Source organism: Taudactylus pleione, unplaced genomic scaffold (genome assembly GCF_031769625.1).
Source record: "Taudactylus pleione unplaced genomic scaffold, aTauple2 ptg000041l, whole genome shotgun sequence".
In the NCBI taxonomy this organism is placed as follows: domain Eukaryota; kingdom Metazoa; phylum Chordata; class Amphibia; order Anura; family Myobatrachidae; genus Taudactylus; species Taudactylus pleione.
In genome coordinates, this window is record NW_028284443.1 from 9,864,962 (window position 1) to 9,889,183 (window position 24,222).

The 24,222-nt window shown below is 46.6% G+C and overlaps 1 protein-coding gene across 6 annotated transcripts in view; it reads left to right on the top strand.

Moving 5' to 3' along the window:
- ZNF800 (zinc finger protein 800) overlaps nucleotides 1-24,222 on the top strand; it is an 80,377-nt gene that overhangs the window by 38,018 nt on the left and 18,137 nt on the right. For all 6 annotated transcript variants that reach the window (XM_088457642.1, XM_088457646.1, XM_088457643.1 and 3 more), the window contains 2 exons: nucleotides 14,268-14,363; nucleotides 22,696-22,839. In XM_088457642.1, coding sequence (XP_088313768.1) covers nucleotides 14,268-14,363; nucleotides 22,696-22,839 — 240 coding nt within the window. The remainder of the gene's footprint in view (nucleotides 1-14,267; nucleotides 14,364-22,695; nucleotides 22,840-24,222) is intronic.

Consider the following 24,222-nt stretch of genomic DNA (forward strand, 5'->3'; position numbering starts at 1 on the left):
TGACAGTTCCCACGTGGAGGACCTTATGTCATTTTTTTTCTAAATTTTTACAAATTTTTGTTACAGGATAACAAGAACGGAAATTTTCGGTAAATATTCTAGGGACCCCCCCTTATGATGTCTACACATGGGGGATCACTATTGGTACCCCCATTTTTAACTACTGAAGGAAGCCGGGGTTTCTAATAGCCGCGGCAGGAAAAAACACCTGGCAAAGCTATTTAAAAACCTGACTTTCTTTTGCAGGCAAAAACGGGGTTACCCATAGTGATCCCCCATGTCTGGACATCTTTAGGGGGGTCCCAGGCATATTTTCCGAAAATTCCCGTTTTTTTTTCTTAAATTGGGTAAAGGGTCATTTTTAAAAAAACAGGGATAATTTTTCAAATCACTATAGCAAGTGAAAAAAATGCAGAATAGGGGTTTGGGGGTGTAGGCTTATAAAAAATAGCCTGTAGTTTTGGGAATGTCCCCTTAAAAGGAAATGTTAAAAAAAAAATGTCCCAAAAAAAATCGGGACACAATTAAAAAAAAAAAAAAAAAATTAGGTCAAAATATTGAATTTATTTCTGGTGGGGTCCCCAAGTATGGGGCAGGTGTTTTATTTATTGCGCAAAGTGGCGGCAGCGGCATTTTTTGCAGAATTTTTTAAAATTACCTTTAGGGATATAAAAATATGCTAGTACCCATTTTCATGTACCCCAAATTTGATGGGACCACTTAAAAAAAAGAAAAAAAAAAAAAAGAAGTGCTCTTCTGCATCACTTCTTCAATGTGGGGAAAAAAACACCTGCGCGGCTATTTAAAAACCCCGACTTTCTTCTTTCTGCAGGGAAAAACAGGGGTACCCATAGTGATCCCTGAGGTCTGGACATCTTTAGGGGGCTCCTACAATTATTTCCAGAAAATTCCAGTTTTTTTTTCGCTGATCCAAGTATCGCCGGGTCCCGGTTTCGACGATTTCAAATTGAATATGGGGATAAGCGGGAGCGCGCGCGATACTTTTTCGCTGGCAAAACCTCCGATGTGTGACGAAAACCTCGCTGGCGAGGTTAACGTTTCATATTGAATACCCCTCATACAGATGCTGGCCACTACTGTGTGTGAAATCTGAATATAAAGAGCTCTTGTGAGCCTCCTGAAATATATAATTTCTTCTTCAGGGTCCATAGGCTCCACAGGGAGACCTTGGGGTGTAGGTGATGGGAACCAATCCGGGCACCACGCAGTTAAAGCTTTTCAGCTCCCAGGATGCATTGGGTCCACACTTCCTATAACCCGATCCAAAGGCACGTCAGCTTCGTCTGGAGTTGGGTCACCTTTTCGCAACGGGGCTGTTTAGACAGCCCCTAAAGCTTATTTTATTTACTTTTCATTTTACAACTAGAGCGTGCAGCAGCAGACTGTCCATGTGACGTCTGCGCTGCCGCTTCGCCACCCCTCTGGTGCCGCGACGCCAGTACTGACCTGGGGATCTCGGCGGGAGTTCTGGGTGTCAGTGCTATCCAGGGTCCCCGGAGAGGTCCCAGACTGCACCCGTACATCAGGGGACATGTACTGCATGTTATGGCAGTCGTTACCTCCGGTCTCAAGGGACAGACCGGAGGAGCTGGGTGTGGGGACGCAGACTCCGGAAATCGCATTCCACTGGACCACCAGGGACTTATTCGTGTGGGAAACCAGCGTCCCAGGGGTTAATAACCGGCCAGGGGAGACGGCTTCCCTGTTTAAGCGGCTCCTCTCCTCAGCTCAGCGCACCTTTCCACTGCAGTCTGGCTTCCCTGAGTTGCTCTCCTCCTCCAGACACTGAGGTCTCCGGCGTCCATTTTTTCTTGTGCAGTCTCAGGTCTCCCAGTACAGCGTGGTCCGGTTTCCCCGCATACCTCTCCCCAGGGTCAGCGTATGTAGTGTTATTTCCTACCATACACTGCGTACAGTGCAGCTTTGCAGCGTCTTTCCTGCATTGTATGTGAATTGTGCTAGCGCTATCTATCTGTCTTTTGTTCTACCTGTCAGCTTATGACTATACCCTCTCACTCATTCTGCCCTAATACAGGTGTTGCTAGGGTGGTTCATTCCTGTCATATATATATATATATATATATATATATATATATTATATATATAAAAATATACACACACATTTCTGAGGTCTGTCACATACTGTTGTGTGCTGCACCGTGCCATATTTTGGCAATGGGTTCCTGCAGTTTACATAAGCATAAGACTGGGCCAGTATATTGCTCCATGTTAGTATCTATACATACTCGTGGTTGCTTTGTACACAGTGCGTCAATGTCTGATAAGGGAAATGGACACATTCCTGTACTTATGTTGCAATCTTGCAGATTATGTACTGCAGTTTTCAGTGAGGAGAATGTGGTTCTGGATGGGTTATGTATGAAGTGTTATAACCCACCGTGTGCCTCGAACCCCCTGACGTTGGTACAGGAGCCCCCTTGGGCGTTTTTTTCTCAGATGCTGGCCTCCATTGTGGACCGCCTGGCGGTCCCGGCTGTTGTTCCTCCTATGGGGGTATCACAGCAACTTGTCCCTCAATCACAGGGACTACCACTGATTATGCAGACCCCTCCTGTACCACAGCAGGCGGTTATTCCCATAGTGGGATTATTACAGGGTGGTCCTCCACCATATGTTTTCTCTACTTCAGACTGAGTCTGTCTATGGCCATTCAGACCATGTTGCAGAGTGAGAAACCTGTACGACCAGCTAAGCGTCCTGTGTTGTTATCTCAATTCACACAGCTGTCAGAATCTGAGATGTCATCTGATGACGGAGAGGTGGCTGATGCCTCCACCCCCAACTCCCCTCGGCAAGAGGCAAAGCCCAAATCCAGGATTAATATTCCTGCCTTGGTGTGGGGGTGGTCAGATCTGCATTGGTTATAGAGGATGACAAACCAGCCCCTAAATCCAAACACCCTCTGTTTAAACAGATAGAGGGAACACTGCCGAAGACACCATTATTAGATCTGCTGGTTGATCACATGGCTGGGGCCTGGTAAGGGGTATCAACTTCAGAAACGTTTGACCTCATGTTACCCATATCCTGAGGCTCATTGTAAGAAGTGGGAATCACCCCCTGCAGAGGATTCACATGTTACAAGGTTAATTAAAAGTGCAACGTTACCTATGCCTTCCATTTCTTCCTTAAAGGATCCTACGGATAGGAAGGTGGAAACTTGCCTAAAGTCTTATACTCTTTCAGGAGCTGTTGCCTGGCTGTCCATGGCTATCTCCTGGGTAGCTAAGGCTATAGAGAGTTGGGCTGATACACTTGAGGACTCCTTGGAAGTTCCAGAGAATCAAGTGTCACTGGTCGGCCATATTAGGGATGCGGCTGCATATATCGGTTAGGCCGCTCTGGATGTTAGTCTACTGACGTTTAGGGTCTCGGCAGTAGCCCTGTCTGCTCGCCGTTCTCTGTGGCTACGCTATTGGAGCGCGGATGCCTGGAGGCCTTACCCTATAATGGGGAGATTTTGTTTGGTCCAGATCTGGACAAGATTGTTAACACGTTGGCCAAATCCAAATCTGCATTTCTGCCCTCAGCATCTGCTCCTGCAAAGTCTCGAAGATCCTCCTTTCGGTCCTTTCGTACCCAAAGAAAATTCAAAGGGTCCTTCCCTAGGCAGTCCGCTGCCAAGCCTAAGAAACAGGCCTGGAACACAAGATGCCCGGCCTCCAAACCGGAGGAGTGGGAGGCCGACTTCAATTCGCCCAGTGCTGGTGTCAAACCACCAAGGATGCTTGGGTAAGAGAAGTGGTCTCTCAGGGGTACGCCCTCTTATTTCTTCGAAGGCCTCCCAACCAATTTTTCTGCACAGGCCCACCTTCTGAAAAGACTTGCAGATCCAGAAAGCCATACAGTTTTTGCTGCAGGCAGGGGTAATTGTACCAGTTCCTCTATCTCAATGGGGGACTGGATATTATTCTACTCTCTTTGGTTCAGAAACCGAATGGGTCTCGTCGGCCTATCCTCAACCTCAAATCTCTGAAAAAGTTCCTCAGGCTGCCCAGGTTCAGGATGGAAACTATATGGTCCATCATACTGGCTATGGAACCTGGGGATTACATGGTATCACTGGACATTTAGGATGCATATGTACATGTTCCCAAAACGCTTTCTCACAAGTGTTATCTGCGGTTTGCCATACTTCAATGACCCTTCCAGTTTCGGGCACTGCCCTTTGGTCTATCCACTGCTCCAAGGTTATTTACCAAAATTATGGCTGTCATGGCAGCCCAGCTATGGAGTCAGGGTATCAGGCTCCTACCATATTTGGACGACCTCCTCTTGTTGGCGAGTTCTCCAGAAGTGCTTCACCACCACCTGCAACTGACAGTTGCTTGTCTACAGGCACATGGGTGGTTAATCAATTGGAAAAAGTCCTCCCTAATTCCCTCACAGAGGATGGTTCATTGGGAGCCCTTCTGGTCTCTCACCAGCAGAGAATTTTTCTAACTCCAGAAAAGATCTCCATGCTGCAGCTGCGAGTACGCAAATGTCTCCGCAACCACCAGGTGTCAGTTCACTCGGCGATGCAGGTTCTGGGATCCATGGTGTCCACATTCGACATGGTGGAATTTGCTCTGTTCCACTCCAGGCCTCTCCAGGTGCTGATCCCCTCCAGGTGGAATGGATGCCAGTTTCCGGGGTTGGGGCGCACTGACCGGTCCACACTCCTTTCAGGGCCGGTGGACTACGGTAGAGGCATCCCTGTCCATCAAAATATTGGAATGTCTGGCTGTGTACAGGGCCCTCATGATGGAAAAGCCCATTCTACACGGAAAGCCCGTGCAGGTTCAGTCCGACAATGCCACCACAGTGGCTTACATCAACCATCAAGGAGGCACTCAAAGTCGGGCAGCAATGATGGAAGTGTCACGCATTCTGACATGGGCAGATTCTTATCTCCCAGCCCTTTCGGCAGTGTTCATTCCGGGAGTTCTCAATTGGGAAGTGGCCTTCCTCAACCGTCACGACATGCATCCAGGGGAATGGTCTCTTCACCAAGAGGTGTTTCAACTCCTAGTGGACAAATGGGGATCCCAGAGGTGGACCTCATGACTTCCCAACACAATCACAAGTTACTAGTGTACGGGTCCAGAACAAGAGATGCTGAAGCAAGCCTGGTGGATGCTCTGTCAGTGAAATGGACCTTCCCGTTTGTGTACCGATTTTCCAAAAGTCTCCCTGCTTTCTCGAGTTCTTCGGAAGTTCAAGCAAGATGTAGGCACTGTCCTGCTGGTGGCTCCAGCTTGGCCCAGATGTCATTGGTACTCTGATCTTCGGAGTCTCTCCATCGACACTCCGTTTCTGCTGCCTCAATGTCCGGACCTGTTGTCTCAGTGTTCTTGCCTTTACCTGGACCTGGATCGTCTGTCTTTGATGGCGTGGATCTTGAGGCATCCCTCCTAAGGTCCAAAGGTTTCTCTAGCTCTGTCATCAACACGATGCTTACAGCGCGTAAACCTGCCTCCGCCAGGATCTACCACAGACTGTAGCATACATATTTCCAGGGTGTCATACAAGAGCTTACGACCCTCAGGTGTTTCGAATTTCCAGAATACTGTAATTCCTTCAAGCTGGATTGGACCTCTGCCTTCGCCTGGCCTTGTTGTGGTTCCAATGTAGAATTGCTCCACTTCCAGATATCCACACCTTCCTCCAGTGTGTCCTCTGGATTCAACCTTCCTATGTTCCACAAGTGGCCTCTTGGGATTTGGCAGTAGTTCTTCAGGCCCTCCAGGGTCCTCCCATCTGAACCACTATATTCAGTGGAGCTTAAGTGGTTAACAGCTAAGACTTTTTCTCTTCTGACTATTGCATCTGCCAGAAGGGTGTCAGAATTGGGTGCACTCTCCTGTCGTCGCCCTTTTCTGATATTTCACCAGGATAGGGCGGTGCTTCGTACTCTTCCCTGAGTTCCTTCGAAGGTGGTTTCTAGTTTCCATATAATCAGGAAATTATGGTACTGGCCTTTCTATCACCAGACCTTTTGGCAGGTGAGGCCTCCTTGGATGTGGTCCGCGCCCTCAGGATTTATGTAGACCGTGCCAGTTCTCTTAGGAAATCAGACTCCTTGTTTGTGCTCTATGGACAAGAAGGGATGGCCAGCCAATAAACAAACATTGGCTAGATGGCTTCATATGACTATCTCAGAAACTTACACGCAGGCAGGTCTACCTGTTCCGACTTCTGTTAAGGCTTATTCTACTCGGTATGTGGGTCCCTCGTGGGCAGCTCGCCATGGCGCCTCGGCTGTCCAGCTTTGTAAGGCGGCCACATGGTTTTCTGTCCAGACCTTTCTAAGGTTCTATGCATTTGATTCCTTTGCCTCTCAGGATGCTGCCTTTGGGCGCCAGATTCTCCTCTCATCGCAGGTGCATCCCCACCCTTAAAAAGTACTGCTTTGGGACATCCCCAAGGTCTCCCTGTGGAGCCTATGGACCCTGAAGAAGAAAGAGCGTTAACAAAGGTAAGTTCTTACCATAACTCTCATTTTTGGCCAACTTAATGTGTATCATCTGAATTTCTGACAACAATGGTTTGCTGTGAATGCTCTTAGTATCTTTGTCTTTTTAAAACATTTTATTGGAGCTAATAAACATCTGTCTTCAACACACAAATTGGAAGCTAAACCACCACTTAGCAGCTGGCATATATGAGGTTAGTCACCTGTATAAATAAGACATGTCTGCACAAGCGAGCAGGCTAAAGTGATAATAAAGGTTAGCTACTTCATGAAAGAAAAATATGCTTTTATTAAAAACAATATTTAAATCACCAGTTCAAGATCAAACAGCCCAGAGTCGTCGTTGCCCTCGTGTGCCAGCCCAGAGTCGTCGTTGCCCTCGTGTGCCAGCCCAGAGTCGTCGTTGCCCTCGTGTGCCAGCCCAGAGTCGTCGTTGCCCTCGTGTGCCAGCCCAGAGTCGTCGTTGCCCTCGTGTGCCAGCCCAGAGTCGTCGTTGCCCTCTTGTGCCTGCCCAGAGTCGTCGTTGCCCTCGTGTGCCAGCCCAGAGTCGTCGTTGCCCTCGTGTTAGAGTCCTGCCTCTGGAGTCTACCTGTCCACTGGCTCCGACTCAATAGGTCCTCACGTGCCTCTGCACTCCGTCACGTGTAGCTATATATTCGAGCTGCGCTGCCGAAAAAATATATAAATATTTTTTTATTATTAAGATGATACTTTATTTAACTCCAGTCTGGAACTACAGTCCTTGGCACCAGATTCAAACTAAAAAACTGCAAGGTGCAACAATTAGTCAGTACTCATAAAGCAGGGGTTTGGTACATGGATAAAATATTTACAAACCATTTCATACTGTATGAACTCCTATGCTTCTTTTGGTCAAGCTAACCGGAGTAACAGAAACTTAGTTTGGCCCCAAGAGAACTTCACCAAAATTAGTAGAACTTTCACTATTTACAATCTTGTTAGAAAAATGCTTTTTCTACTTCAGGGTCCATAGGGTATCCACAGGATACCTTGGGGTATAGGTGTGAAGTCAATCGCAGGGCACCAAAGAGTTAAGCTTTCAGCCTCCCAGGATGCACTAGGTCCCCCTCCTATACCCCGCCCCCGGGCCAAGGCACCTCAGTTTAGTTTGGTGCCCGGCCGGAGTCGGGTGCACCTGTTGGAGTGGGGGCTAGAAGAGCCCCTGAAGCTTATTCTTCATGCAGCTGTGGCTGCACAACTGGATGAACAGCATGGACAGTCAGTCCTGACGTCCATGCTGTCTACCCTACACCCCGCCGGTACCAGAACGCCGGTACTGATCCGGGGATGCTGGTGGGCGTCTGGGGTCACAGCTAGCGGTGACCCCAGATGCTCCGGACCATGGCCGGATTCAAGGGGGACAGAGGTAAGCAGCGGGGTCCCGCGGTGGGTCCCCGCTGATCACATGGTCCTAAGTCCCCAGGCAGGGGGCTCCCTGGGGACTGGCTGCAGCGTGGAGCCAGGCGACCAACCTGCGCTTCCACTACCCCCTGGGACAGCGGACCGCAGCAGAGCGGTAGCGCTGCGGCGTTACAGGGGTTAAATGCATGCCAGGGGAGCGCGCCTTCCCTGTCTCACAGCCGGCGCCTCCCCCGCTGCACACAGCCCTCTCTGCATGTGCCGACTGGTCCTGTGGCAGCGCTCCTCCCCCAGGCCAGCCTCCTCTCTGCTCCTCGGCGGCCATCTTCTCCAGAACGCATGGTGAACGCTGCTGGAAGCGCTGGACGGAAGCATCGTGGTCTGGGTCCCCCCGCATACCTCTCCTCCGCTGTGGTCAGGTCTGTGTATGCAGCGCTGTGTCCTACCAGGCCCTGTGTCTGTGTAGTTGAGTGATCAGCGCTGTTAGTGCAGGAATTGTTATTTTTCTGCATTGTATGTGACTGTGCTAGCGCTGCTGCCTGTAATCTTTTCTTCTCTAAACTGTCAGCTTTATTACTGTCCCTGTTCTTTCTGCTAAAGCCCTTGCGGTGCGGTGCTGCAGGGTGGTCTCTCGCCTATTTAATACTTAATTGGTGAGAGAGGTCACATACGTGGTGCCATCATGTCTGAAAGTGATTTTCCCCTCCGACTACAGTGTACCACGTGCAAAGTACCGTTAGCGGAGGGGGAGGGTAGCGCGGAGGGCCTTTGCCGGCAGTGTTTGTCCATGGCGCGGCCTATTACGGTTACAGCACCGGTACAGGAGCCGCCCTGGGCTTGTTTCGCTCAGGCGTTAACAGCTTTAGTGGGCCAGTTAGCTCCGCAGCCCGCGTTTACTCCGATGGGTTTGTCCCAGCAGTCTGTGGTGTCGTCACCCATGCAGGGGTTCCCACGACAATTGGTGGTACCCCACAGTCTCCCTATTTCCCCGCTCCCGGGTTCTCAGGAGCCAGCGTGGGTTAACTCCCTGACGAGTTCTGTACAGCACTTGTCGGATGTGTTGCAAGGGGAGTCTGTGATGCGGTCTCATAAAAGGCCGGTGGCGTCTCTGTCCGCTCCTTATGAGGATGACGAAGGGACGTCTGATGATGGGGAGATTCTAGATCCTTACGATCAGGAACCTCTCCATACTAAGGACGCTGATGCTAAGTCCAAAGTATATATTCCTGGACTTATTCGGGCGGTCCGCACAGCCTTGGTGATTGAGGACGAAGTTCCCCCAGCGGCTAAATCTAAGTATGCCTTTTTCAAAGATGTGAAGGGCGATGCCACAGTCTTTCCTCTTTCGGGTCAGTTGGTGGACCATTTAGAGGAGGCGTGGAAACAACCTGGCAAAAGATACCAGCCGCAGAGACGCCTGGCGGTGGCTTATCCGTTCGCGGATAATTATTTTGCGAAGTGGGAATCCCCTCCACAGGTGGATTCCCACGTGACCCGTCTTGTCCGTAGTGCCACATTGCCGATGCCATCCATGTCCTCCCTTAAGGATGCTACGGACCGCAAGGTAGAAATCTGCCTGAAGTCCGCTTATTCCCTTGCAGGGGGGGCAGCACGGCCGGCTATGGCCATTTGCTGGGTTGCCAGAGCGATGGAGCGCTGGGCGGATTCATTAGAGGCTTCTTTTGAATCCGACTGTCCGGCCGATCAGGCGGAGTTGATTGGCAATCTCCGTGATTCGGCCACCTACATCAACGAGGCGGCTCTAGACATTAGTACTCTGGTGTCTAGAATTTCTTCAGCAGCGGTAGCTGCTCGTCGCACCTTGTGGCTGCGATCCTGGAAGGCGGACGCAGATTCCAAGAAAGGTCTGGAAGCGTTGCCGTTTACCGGAGAAGTTCTCTTCGGTCCGGATCTGGATAAGATTGTGGCCACGCTGGCGGCAGCCAAATCTGCCTGTCTCCCGTCGGCCGCTGCTCCTTCTGGTTCGGGACCATCGTCCTTTCGGTCATCTAGGGCCCAGGGCAGGCCCAAACCACAGTCGTTTCCTCGACAGGCTGGCCCTAAGAAATCGGTCAAGCCCCGGAAGCAGGCATGGAGTACCAGACGTCCGGCCCCCAAGCCAGATGACAAGCCTGCGGCCTGACGGTCCGGGCCTCCCTTTGGGGGATCCCAGGGTGGGAGGCCGCCTGCTACAGTTCGCACAGTGTTGGTCGACCACTACGACAGACACTTGGGTTCTGGAGGTGGTTTCCCACGGATACGCCCTCTCCTTCTGGCACAGACCCCCGGCTCGCTTCTTCACCACGGGTCTCCCATCAGACCGGAACAAGGCTACGGAGCTGCGGAAGGTATTGCACACTATGCTCCAGGCTGGAGTTATAGTGGCGGTTCCATTCTCCCAGAGGAGCCAGGGTTTCTATTCAAATCTATTTTTGGTACAGAAACCCAATGGGTCATATCGTCCGATTCTCAACCTCAAAGCACTCAACAAGTCTTTGCGGGTCCCGAAGTTTCGGATGGAGACCCTACGGTCCATCATTCTGGCGCTGGAACCTGGGGACTACTTGGTGTCATTGGACATACAGGACGCTTACCTGCATGTCCCTATTCTTTGGCGCCATCAACAGTTCCTCAGGTTTGCAATCAGCAGCGACCACTTCCAGTTTCGGGCGTTACCTTTTGGCCTGGCAACAGCACCACATGTTTTCACCAAGGTGATGGCGGTCATGGCGGCTTCTCTGCGGCTGCAGGGAGTCCGCATGTTGCCGTATTTGGACGACCTGTTATTGGTGGCAGGATCTCCAGAGCTCCTGTTACGCCACTTGGACCTGACCATTGCACTGCTGCAACGGCACGGCTGGCTAATCAACTGGCAGAAGTCCACTCTAATCCCGTCTCGGAGGATTCTGCATCTTGGAGCCTTATTGGACTCGGGACAGCAAAGGATCTTCGTGACGGAGGACAAGATCTCTGCTTTACAGTCAAGGGTGCGCAGTTGTCTGCACAGCCGCCGGGTGTCCTTACACTCGGCGATGAGGTTACTGGGCTCCATGGTGTCGGTGTTCGACATGGTGGAATACGCCCAGTTTCACTCCAGACCTCTGCAGCACCTGATCCTGTCCAAGTGGAACGGGCTGACTCAGTCTCTGAAGTCCCAGATGATTGTGCTCACCCAGGAGGTTCGCCTGTCCCTTACGTGGTGGTTACAGACGACCCACCTCAACAAGGGACGTCCGTTCTGGGTTCCAAATTGGGTCCTGTTGACAACGGACGCCAGTCTTCGGGGCTGGGGAGCAGTTTCGGGTCCACACTTGTTCCAGGGCAGGTGGACGCCGACAGAAGCTGAGCTTCCAATAAATATCTTGGAACTCCGTGCGGTCTTCAATGCTCTCCAGCAGGCACAGCGGTTTCTCCAGGGTCGCCCGGTGCAGGTCCAGTCGGACAACGCTACCACCGTGGCCTACATAAACAGGCAAGGAGGAACTCGCAGTCGGGCGGCTCTCGTAGAGGTCTCTCGGATCCTGGTTTGGGCGGAGCGCAATCTTCCGGCCATATCAGCGGTCTTCATCCCGGGAGTGCTCAATTGGGAGGCGGACTTTCTAAGTCGCCAGGACGTTCATCCGGGGGAGTGGTCCCTGCACCCGGACGTTTTTCAACTACTGGTGGACAGGTGGGGTCTTCCAGAAATCGACCTCATGGCGTCCCGGCACAACAACAAGTTGCCGGTGTACGGGTCTCGCACAAGAGACGAAGGGGCGTCTCTGGTGGATGCTCTGTCCGTCCGGTGGACGTTCCGGTTCGCATACCTGTTCCCTCCGGTCTCCCTTCTTCCACGGGTAATCCGGAAATTCAAACAGGAAGGAGGGACGCTCCTGTTGATAGCTCCCGCGTGGCCCAGACGGCACTGGTTCTCAGACCTTCAGGGTCTGTCCGTGGACATTCCTCTGCGGTTGCCGCTACGACCGGACCTTCTGTCTCAGGGTCCTTGCCTTCACCCGGACCTGACTCGGCTGTCTTTGACGGCGTGGCTGTTGAGACGGCCATGCTGAGGTCCCGGGGGTTTTCCAGCTCTGTGGTGCGTACCATGTTACGAGCTCGGAAACCGTCTTCCGCGAGGATATACCATCGCGTGTGGCATACGTTCTTCCAGTGGTGTCGACCGAGAGGTTATGCACCGCGGGAGTTTCGTCTGTCTCGGATTCTCGCCTTCCTGCAAGCGGGACTAGATCATGGGCTTCGCCTTGCTTCTTTGAAGGTACAGGTTTCGGCCCTATCTGTCTGGTTTCACCATAGGATTGCTACAATCCCGGATGTGCGCACCTTTATGCAGGGTGTTCTCCGCATTCAGCCGCCCTTTGTTCCACCTGTGGCGCCTTGGGATTTGGCTGTGGTCCTGAGGGCTCTCCAAGGACCGCCGTTTGAACCACTGGGCTCAGTGGATCTTAAATGGCTAACAGCTAAGACTGTTTTCCTTCTGGCCATTGCTTCGGCCAGACGTGTTTCTGAGTTAGGGGCTCTTTCTTGTAGACCCCCTTTCTTGGTTTTTTATGGGAACAGGGCAGTGCTCCGCACTCGGCCCGAGTTTCTTCCCAAAGTTGTTTCCCAGTTTCATATTAACGAGGAAATAGTTGTTCCGGCCTTTAACTCACCGGGTCTTTCCGTGGGTGAGGCCTCTTTGGATGTTGTGCGGGCCTTAAGGACTTATGTTGACCGCACTTCTTCGTTTAGGAAGTCGGACGCTTTGTTTGTTTGTCCTCTTTGGCTTCCGTAAAAAGGGTTGGCCTGCTTCAAAGCAAACTTTGGCAGCCTGGATCCGTATGGCTATTTCTGAAGCTTATCTTCATGAAGGCCTACCGGTCCCTCCTTCTCTGAAGGCTCATTCCACTAGGTCTGTGGGTCCTTCGTGGGCAGCTCGACGTGGTGCCTCGGCAGTTCAGATCTGCAAGGCTGCTACGTGGTCTTCTGTCCATACCTTCGTGAGGTATTACAGGTTTGACACCTTCGCCTCTCAGGATGCTTCCTTCGGGCGGCGGATTCTCCTTTCTGCACAGGAGCGTCCCCACCCTTAAAGGATACTGCTTTGGGACATCCCCAAGGTATCCTGTGGATACCCTATGGACCCTGAAGTAGAAAATATGAGATATGGTAAGAACTTACCCTTGTTATCTCTATTTCTACGAAGTCCATAGGGTTCCACAGGACTCCCGCCCTGTCGCACCTGTGCTGTAGATGGGCTTTGCTCTGGTCACCGGTTTTCCGTCTCCCTCTGGTGAGAATGTGATTCTTGTATGTGTCCAGATCTTTGTTCTCTCTCTTCCTTCTCCTCCTCCGGCCTATGGCTTGGTAACTAACTGAGGTGCCTTGGCCCGGGGGCGGGGTATAGGAGGAGGGGGACCTAGTGCATCCTGGGAGGCTGAAAGCTTAACTCTTTGGTGCCCTGCGACTGACGTCACACCTATACCCCAAGGTATCCTGTGGAACCCTATGGACTTCGTAGAAATAGAGATAACAAGGGTAAGTTCTTACCATATCTCATATTATCCCAAATAGAGATGAGCGGCTCGGTTTTTAGCTTTATCCCATATACAGGGTATTACACATCCCTACTGTAGGATATGGTGGACAGTCGGGAAAGGGGGCGTAGGCTTGAATGGCACAAGGGGGTGGGGCTTAGTGGTGTGCCATTCGGGTAGGGGGGGTGGGATTGAGTAGCGCGACATGGTTAGAGCTAAGCTTAGTCCCCCTGCATCGGAAAGAAGAGAAAAAAATAAACATTGCCCACCAACGATTCTGACATTGATGACAAAATTATCAATCATCAATGGCCGATGGCCATCCCTACCACATATGTGGAGAAGACTACTTCCTAGGTGTAATTTTATACAATATTTTTAATAATTTGTGCCTTAGACAAAGTTTTTGTACATTGAACCATCAAAAATCAAAGGTTCATTATTTCAGTCATGCCAAAATTATTCCGTATTTCTGAATATTCCATATTTCGGAATATTTGGATATGGGAGACTCAACCTGTACTGTACAAACATAAAGATATAACATGTCACACTACTGAAGTATAAACTTAAGCTTGAACTTGACTGTGCTACTTGCAGAATATTATGGCTACTCTCAAGTACCTCAAGCAGAAATGCACATGAGGCTCAGTCCACAGCACATGTTGCTTGGGAATTTTGTTCAGCTAGTTTATTATTTTAAATAATGGAAGTTAAGTCTAATATATATATGGCTCTTGAAAAACAAACCTGGCAAAAATCTTATACTATCGCAAGAACTGTATATAAACAATGAAAATGTGCATAGTACCTCTAGAACTTTATTTGTTTGACCATGAATGTACTGAGTGTAATTTCAATCTGCATCGTTACAGAGACAACAGTGGAGCCTGGAGATCCACCTTTGTTGCAGCAACCTGTTTCTACTTCAAACTCTGGCATACTACAAATTATAGAATGCTTTAAAACTGGTATGTTCTATTCACTTATTTTTTGGGATTTTATTTCTGTGATTGCATAACACGAGCAGATAAGATGTGTTATGTTTCTTAAATGCTTAGTTTTACATTTAATACTTTTTTCCATTTGTTGTGTTCCAATTATAGTGAATCATTAAAAGATATAATTGGACAAAATAAAAGAAAAAATGTGTTTATTTGCTAAATTTCACTTGCAATGTTCTCCCACCATTTTGTTTTGGACTGGAACTGCTGCTCATTTGGTAGTGTTTAATGAGCACCACAACACTCGTTTTACAGCTCTCTGGAAGACATACCCACCAATGCACTCAGTTTGAAAACAGGATGTGTCAAATGGATCGCTAGCTAGGCAAGTCCTCTTATGTTAATACTTATCTGGGAATTCCCTCACTGAGATTCTGCTCTGGGTGTGCAGAGTGTAGTTAATAACTCATAATATACATTTTCTTTACTGTCATTCATTATATAAAAGTTAAGTTGTTAGGTTTTTTTTTTTGGTAATGGGAGGGGAGTGGATTTATTTTTTTGGTCTTTTTTGTAATTCTCTGTCGGGTACACTTTTTTTTTTTTAAACCATCACCGGCATGGTGAGCATATGGTGGAAAAAAGTACGCCACAACCTAATAGTTTTCCTGGACAAAATGACTCTTGTGCTAAATATCTGGCATCCCCAGACTACCACTTTACTAGCTGTCAAAATCTGTATTGAAGTAGTAGGATATGAGAAAAGGAAACTGTATGTAATTAGGGGATTGTATGTATGCTGCATGCCCTAATCAGACTTTTGAAAAGTAATGAGGGGATGGGGGCAATTGTTACTTTTAACTTAAATTACTGCTTTGTTTTACTGCCATTTTAGAGGTCTGTGACTGGACTTTGATATATGTATGAAACCTACCCCACTCAATATGCGTACTATAAAATTGTTTCAGATGTTGCATGATAACCCTTCCTCAACATGCAGTAATGCATTAATTTTTCAAATCCCTTTCTTCTGGTTAGATACATTTATCCAAGCAACAGTACGGGGGTATTATTTGTTCAGCTATTTTGAATTTACTACATTTATATAAATTATGATGCGCTTTTAAATAAAACTCCTATTGGGCTAATGGGTAATGTCAAGCGTAAATTCTTTATTTGGTCTAAAATGTTACATTGTTCTACAGTTCTATTCGTTTATTCACTTTACAATAGGCTCTCACAACTTTAATCTCCAATTTATAAACTGCCCAAACGAAGACCATGGGGTATATTTACTAAAGGTCGATTTTGATGGATTTGGTTTTGTTTGGAAATTGGAGATTTACTAAAGTTAAAACCAATGGCAAATTTACCAAAAACTAGACTTAAAAACAAGTTAGAACATCGGACCAACAATAGATACTTTCATATAGGCTACTACAGAAACCGGGGATTTACTAAAGGTAGGTTTCTAAATCGGCCAAAAACTGACAAACAACCCAATCAAATATAATAGACCTGTCTGTGTCAGGCAAGTTGGGGAGAAGTACTGTACAGATCTGTGAATGCTTTGTTAGGTTAAAAAGGAAAAGTGTTAAAAAATAAATGCATGGGGTCCCTCCCCAAATGAGTAACCTGGACTTCTTAGCCTGGTCTGGTACTGGAAAATCGGGGGAAAAATTTATTTTCCAATAACCAGCACCAGGCTGGGGAGCTTACACTATAACAGGGAGACACACAGCGTGGGGCCCCCTACCAATATTTGAATCCAGCCCCAAACTGGTCATCCCAAATCGTCAAAGTCAGGACCACAGAAATAAAATTGGCTACTCCCCGTATCCCTCGTTGCCATGGATGCTGGTTCAATAGTAAATAATTTTGTTCTTTAAAGTGGGACTGCATGCCATCACTTGTGGAAGTACAAGTTTCAGCATTCCTGGACATTAAGAGCCCACTGGCACCTGTAGCCCCACTATAAAAAAAAAAATACTAAAATAATGACAGGATGCGGATACTGCCGGTAGAAGATGTGACTACACCAGGCAAGTGGTTAATGCCAGAATCTATTTAGCATATTCGGATCTCCAGGAAAATGGCGCCTGCGTCTTATTCCCAGGGACATCTATGTGCATGTACAGGTCACCGGGAAAACTGTCACCCCCATTTCCCCTGTGATTTTATCTGCTTTGCCGCGTCGGCCTGGTGCTGGAGAGCAGCACTCCGGAGACTACGGAAAGGTAAATATAACTAAATACGGTTGCAGGGTATGCGATGTGGGCCCTCCTAGACCAGTCCCCAATTATAGATACTCCTCTGGCAGGGATACATATGGTGTATTCATCTCACATAGCTTTAGACTAGTCTTGATTCACCTAATCTTTGGGGCCTGAAGTACAAGTGCAAAATGTTATGTCCCATTCCGCCAACAATTTAACATCTACTTCAATGAAAGAGATGACAATAGGAGGAGTCATAGTTGACTAACAGCTTAACGGGGAATCCCTAACGGTAAAAGATGTCATCCTGCCGTGCCACTGTGATTCCATGGTAGGATCTTCTTCTTTTTTAGAGTAGCTGCCAACAAATCTACTGTAGATTAATCTGCAGTCTTTCCATGAAATCCATTCCCTCAGCTTGTCAAACTGCCCTCAAAATGTCCTCTTTAATATGAAAGAAATGGACCTGCATCAGGGTATCGCATGGTGAAATTGTGATCCAACTCGCGGTTTAGGGAGACTATGAATACGCTCAATTAGTAGATACTGTGGAGAGGCTGTAGCAAGCAGCTTGCGGAACAATTTTAAAAACCTAGGGGTTTATTTACAAAGAGCCAGGCTGTAAATCCCTGTGCTTCTGATTGTGTTTATGACTGATATTTAAAATGGTCAATGCTTTTACTAGCGAGACATGACTATTAAAAGTATTGCCCTTTTAAATATCGTACATTAACATTATCAGAAGTGCTGGGTTTTACAACCAGACCCTTCGTAAATAAAAGTTACTATGCTAGATCATAATTACAGCCAGAATTGTAGATGCCACAAATCTTTAAATTATTACACCCAGATCTGTCCTCCAGGAAAGTTAATTTATCCTTCACAGTAGACATTTCAGCCTGGAGGTCAGAATGAGCTGAAAGAAGGTCGTTACGAGAGGAGATCAATTCTTGTATTTTATTTTCCAGGTGATCTGTGTGGCTGCCTGAGCCTGAGATCTCAGGGCCTGATTCAGACCCGAGCGCTGAGCGCTCGCAACCGGGCCGATGGTGGCCCAGAGCGCATGTGCACGACGGAGCCGGCTCCATTGTGCGCATGCGCAAGACCCGGATAGCGACAGGCAATCCGTCGCTCCGGCTCTCGCACCAAAGGGGGTGTGCCGTTGATGTTGAGTGATAGCACACCCCCTTTGGTGGGCGGGCAGGGGGGGTGGCTGCCCAGACGGAGACGTTCCCATGAGAACGCCTACCGTCTGGGGGGCGGTCCCACTGACATCACAAGTGATGTCAGTGGGAGAGCTTTCGGCTCTGTTTGAGCCGAAAGCTCTCTGGAGCTTGCGGCCACGAGACCCTACCACAAGGGTCTCGTCGCAAGCCTCGATGGTCGCCATGGTCTTGACCATCGTGACTATCATCCTGGTCGCTCGCATTAGCTGTGGGTGGCAGCCCACAGCAATGCGAGCGGCCAGGAGGCCACTCCATAAAAAAAAAAAAATGTCGCCCTGATTCAGAGCGAGCGCTCTGTCAGAGCGTCCGGCTTTGAATCAGGGCCTCAGTACATAGTAGTTGCATAAAGGATTCCACACCCACCAGCATATCTGCACGAAAAGCCATAAACACCTGGAACATAAAATGAACTGTTAAAGATGTGCTGGTATCCACGTCCAGTCCTATGTCAGCAGAAGTACGGAGCTGCAGGGTGTGGGATTAGCCTACAGAGGGCACTGCAGCATGTGAGGATGTCCTCTGTTTCTGTGATGAAGATGAGCCCTAGGGAAGTGCATAGGAGCTGGAATTTTATGTTGTTTAGCTTTCTTAGGCGGCTTCCTGAGAAGCTTGAAATAAAGACTAAATACTACGGAACAGACAGGATGATTTCATGGCTTGGTCAGGCTAGAGCTACTTGTTATAGAAAGGTCACTGCTTAGGTGATGAGGTAGTGTTTAAAGGAGGTACATCATGGCTTTATGCTAGATGGTCAGTGGCCTCTGGGACCAGTGTATATAGCCAGTCAGAACACAGTCCCTCAATCTCTTGTAATAGGGGTATAATGACATGGCATCTCACCCATGTGTAAGGAGACTACCGTATAATAGTAATCACAGCAAGAGGGCAATGTATAGCTAACGATACAGGCTGTCTAGGGTACCTTTTTAAAAGCTTCTCCAAAGTGAGGCAATGATAATAGTGCAATGAGTCCCACCCCGGGTGTGACAGCATCTGCAGCTAGAAGTTTACACACAGCTTCAAGTCGAATGGGCTGTTTGGAGACTGACACTGCAGGAAACCCCCGGAATTTCCCCAATGATAAATAGATGGCAGCTACCTCCAGCTAGATACTGGCTGTGCCCGGAATTTTTGCGAGTAGGAAGAAACAATAAGAAATGGGCTGAGGGCTGTGCAAATATCTTGGATCCTTAGCTTAAATTTGGCACTGGCAGTGTCTTATAGTAGCTACTGAGCTCCGATCCTGAGGTAGGAGTGGCCCGGGTCCAGATAAAATGACTGAACATGAAGCTCAATGGTGCTCAGGAACCCTCTACTATCGGGAGCCACCGGACAACCTGCTATCAGCTGTAATGCAGGCTTCCAGGTCACCCTGTGGTAGATCTCTAAAATTATGCATTTGCCATGTTGGTTGTGCAAGGCGGGATCGGTATGATTTACCGCCGGCCGCAAATCCCGACAGCGGCAGCCCGGCAGAAGTGGAAATCCCGAACGTCTTAAGGTAAGTATAAACTAACCTAATTCTACCCCCTAACCCTCCTTTAGGGGTGCCTAACCCTAACCTTTCCCCCAAGTGCTTAACCCCACTCTAAGTGCCTAACCCTAACCCACCCTTCCACTAGCCTAGCTCTAACCTCCCAAGGGGGTGCCTAACCCTAAGTCCCCCCCAAACCGTGGCTGTCCGGGCCCGGCTTACCTTCGATCGGGCTGCCGGCGTAGGTAAAATGACAGATGTCGGGATCTCGACTCTTGTCATTTAGCCCTTGCCGGTATTAGACAGTCGGGAAGCCATCCGTCGGCTTCCCGACTGCTTCCCGTTCAAGGCACCCCTGTTTATTTTTTTTTTAAATTCCAACTGAAATCGTTATCACTAAAATGTGGTGACTCCATGCTATAATGAAAAACAAATTAAGCCTATTAAGCGCAGGGCTTGTACCAGGCTATGGGGGCTAGGATAAGTAACAAGGGTCTTATACACACCGATGGTCTCTCGGCGTACAAGACGAGTAAGGAAAAAAAATTGACAAATTCTAAAAAAAAAAAAAAAAAAACCTTTATTTGAATTTACTCCCCCTATGCCCTTGTTCATCACTCATTTTATATTTAATATATAATCATTTCATTCCTGCTCTCCTAATGGAAGAAGGAAAATTAAATAAATCCGACCAACCAACTAATGATTGACCACTGCAAAATAAATCTGATTTTTATTTTGTCTCCCCTCAACTGCCAGCATTTTACTGACAGCAGCATACGATTGTCTACAGGTGAAGGGGAGTCCCTTGACTGGATGTTTTTTAATTTGCCCACCACTCTCTGTAAACTGTAGTAACTGTTTTGTGTGATAATCCAAAGATCCATGTTCAAAGCCACTTGGCTCACTTTTCTTCAGAATTCTGGTGTTCGGTCTGATCATCTGAACTGTTTCACCACGTTTATATGCTATTACATACTGAGTTATATAACGTGTGTGTTTATATGTATAAAAATTTGTATTTTTCAAAGTTCATAAGATGGTGGTTTCCCTTAAACCCAATGTCCAAGGATTAAGTTCAATAATTGAGGAGTCTACAGACAAATTTCTCAGCCCATATTTAAATGAACCAGTTGTCTACTTGTTGAAAAAGACAGGAACCCTTTAGTTGTGATATTTCATATACATTTTAGTGTAAAATTAGTGTTAGCATTGCTGTAAAAACAATATGAACTCATACCAAAAAGTTAAATAACTTAAACTTATCTGTGTGTCTTAAGGCCTTCTGATTTTCCTCTGATTTTGATGATGTCTTCTTATGGGTCAAGCTATATATAGAACAAAAAAATTATTGTTCATATGTAGTGCAGGGGTATTCAACATGCAGCCCTCTATCTGCTGTGGGACTAGTTTTACCATGCTCCGATAGCAAAACTTTGGCAGGGCATGCTGGGATGTGTACTTCCACAGCAGCTAGAGGAACACATGTTGAATACCCCTGTTGTAGCGTATTAAGTAAAGTATAAAAAGTAATGTGTACGTGCATTGAATAGTATTAAAACGTCTTATCTGAGTTTCTAGAACAAAAATTTGTTGTGGAGTCTTTGCGTGTGTGTATAATATAGATTAAAATGTAAATGAGTGCGCTGAACAATATTTAAACAGTGAGGTAAGATGGGGGTGGATTCAATTGTTTTTGGGCACCTGTAAGAGATGGGAGCCCGACAGGTGATATTTAATTGTTTTGCCGATGAACGCGGGTGGTGTGGGTGCCCATTACTCATCTTGCATGTCGCACCCAAATGCAATGGGTTTAGCTGCGTAAAGCAGCTAAACCTATGCAAACTACTGGGCGTGAGGCGTTTGAGCGCCCAAAAGATCAAGTTTGGGCAGATTTTTGCTTGCCATTTCAGGAGGGTGCGAGCAGAAATCATGGGCGACTGCAGCACTCGCACCCATCAGCACAAACAATGGAATTGCTTCTGGTCACTTAAGACGTGAGCTGTGGCAGGGCTAAAAAATTGAATTCCGCCTGGCGCGACTGAGACACTCCGAGAGGATTATACACCAAAAAGAAAAGTATTCCTATGTGGGGCACTCATGAACCTCAATATAAGCAATCTAAACACTGTATTACAGCAAATTAGGAATATGAACTTAATAATAAAATATAACTTTTAATGACTTCTTAAAATAATGCAAAATATTGAAATTAAAACAAAATATTGTGAATCAAAAAGTGAAATAAAATAATTATGATGATCTCAAGACTCCTAATAATTATAGGTATGAACTCCTCAGTGATTTATTCTATATTACACATGAAGCAAATCTCCCATTTTGGGTATAATGTAACACAGTATGTTATTATATATAATCGTTCTTATAGAGGGTCCTCTATTAAGATGAAATTGTCCAAGGGGACAGTAGGATATATGATATTGGTTCTGAAAACATCATGATGTTGTTAGCCGTAGTTACTTGTATGTCAATTAATGACCGTGTTGGTTACATTAGGTTACCCCAAAATAGGAGTAAATAATCCACAAATTAAATCAGTAGTGGTTCTGGTTATACAATAATTTCCCCGATAGGATCCAGTTTCATTTTTAATATTATTATAATCCTCCTTTAGTCCCCTTAAAGGTACCTACTAGGATAGTTGCATTACATATGATTAGCAACTTCATTAATATTTATGGAGGTAACTCCAAGAGGAGTAGTACAACATATTTTTCATTTTGAGTCTTATTCGGATCTCAGATGCTGCGAAAAACCACTTAGTGTACTAGAGACTCAGTGCTGCAACTTTAACCAAACAGGAATTAGTTTTAAACACGTACAAAGTTTCAAATGAAGCACAACGGAACTTGGCATGTGAAAAAGCCGTAGCCTCTGCATTGTAGCAATTCGTAAACAGATTCAGAATCAGTCACACATCAACTTCATCAGTGTAATCTTGCAATGTAGTTTTGTTGCTCCCAGTTTTATTTGTGAATAGAGCGCACATTTTGAACGAGACGCTTGGCTTGGACGAGTCGCCTGAGACCTAGAGTGCCAAGAGGGGCTATTTGTGGCAACTTGAGCAACTGTGTATGAGGATACATCTATATCTTTGTATACAACTGGAACAAACATGATCAGCTATGCACAACTCTGCTTAGGGACAGATCTGAACACATACCTTCCACTGCCAACACCACACTCTCAAATTAGACTCCAGTGGTGGCCATCAAAATTGATAATGGAGTAAAATTTATACTAAAATCTAATTGGATGAATGAAAAAGTTATATGAAGGTAAAGCATATTTATGTACCAATGTTACAATCATTAGCCCCAAAATTATCTTATAGGTGGCACTACAGCTTTCATGTTTATATACTCATGGATGCATTACACTTTTTTGTCAATTAAAACTTTTTTTTTTTTTTTCATGTCTAGGCACTAAACAACTTAGACTGATGTTGTTAAAAGAGGTAAACACCATATTTGAATGCAAATCATGTCGCAGTCTTTTCAGAGGACTTCCCAACCTCATCACACACAAGCAGTTTTACTGTGTATCAAACTACATTGCGGATGAAGGTGAGATTAAAGCAGTTGCCATTTTGTTATATTTTCCCTACCCTACCACTGAGTTAATTTAGTATTCTAATTAAATACAGTTTACTGCCTGTACATTTCTTGTATGACACTTCATTAAATAGAAATGTTTGGCTTTTGCTTTTTTTTTTACCCTGGCACTTAACAAAATAGTTTAAAACAAAATGTGATAGAGTCTGCATGTTTACATTGAGATGTACTAGTTAATGGACAGTGTGATTCAAGAGCACATGTATGGTGCAACTGTTTTTTACTGCTTATTTTCTATAACTGTTATACAACCGGTCAAAAGATTTTGAAGATGCCCATTTTTCGAGTTTATTAAAATTTAAGCAATTCAAGTCCAGGGAATACCCTGAAATGGTACAAGAGTAAGCAGTAAATTGCTAGAGGTTTACAAAAAAAAAACTTGTAGTCTTCTCCTATTTCTTAATTGGGCCTTTCCTCCTTGCATTTAGCGTTCTATTTAGTATATAATAATAATATTTTACGGGTCATTATTTTTTTTTAATATGATGTGTACCTTATTAATTAGGTGTTTATACATAGGTTGTCTATCAAAAATACAGTATATACAGATTTAGTTATGAACAGAACACAATATACTGTTTTTATCGTGAAAAACTAGAGGTAATATATTTATAAAGTAAGTAAATCTTTATGTGAGCTTATTAGTTGAGTGAAAACATTCCAGTCTATTACATCTGTTGTTTCCAGATTTGATCACTGGAAATTGATTCACCACCTCAGCTAGACTAGTGTCTCAGCCAGTGGTTCCCAAACTGTGCTCCGCAACACTCACCGGGGTGCCGCAGTGGCCTGTGGCCTAACGAGACTGCCTAGTGTATTTTGAAAAAAAAAAAAAAGTGTGCACAGGGGGAGAGGAATTGTGGCGCAGAGCGGGAAGGGTGGGATTGGTTGTGATGAGTGAGGGGAGCTTGCAGGAACAATCCTGTCAGTGGACAGCAGCAGGTATTGAATCCTGAGGCTGCCTGTTGCTAAATGGGGTCCTACACCGCAGTGCATTGTGGGAGATCAGACAGGAAGTGCCTGATCTGAGGAGTGGTGCTGCAGAACAGAACTAAAGGTAAGTAAAGGTGGGAACCTGAAGGGGGCAATGGGAGAGGGGCAAAGGGAGAGACATGAAGTGGGGCAAAGGGTTATAAATACTTCTCTTTTTTCAAGGGGTGCCTTGATGAAAAAATGGAGACCCTAAGGGTGCCTCGAACTGAGAACGTTTGGGAACCACTGGTCTAAACTTTCTGATTCATTCAGTGTAACATGTAGTGTAGTGGTTAGAGAAACATTGTATGTAAGTTGATTACATGTATCTGTAGTTAAGTTCAAATCCAGATAGATTTTATT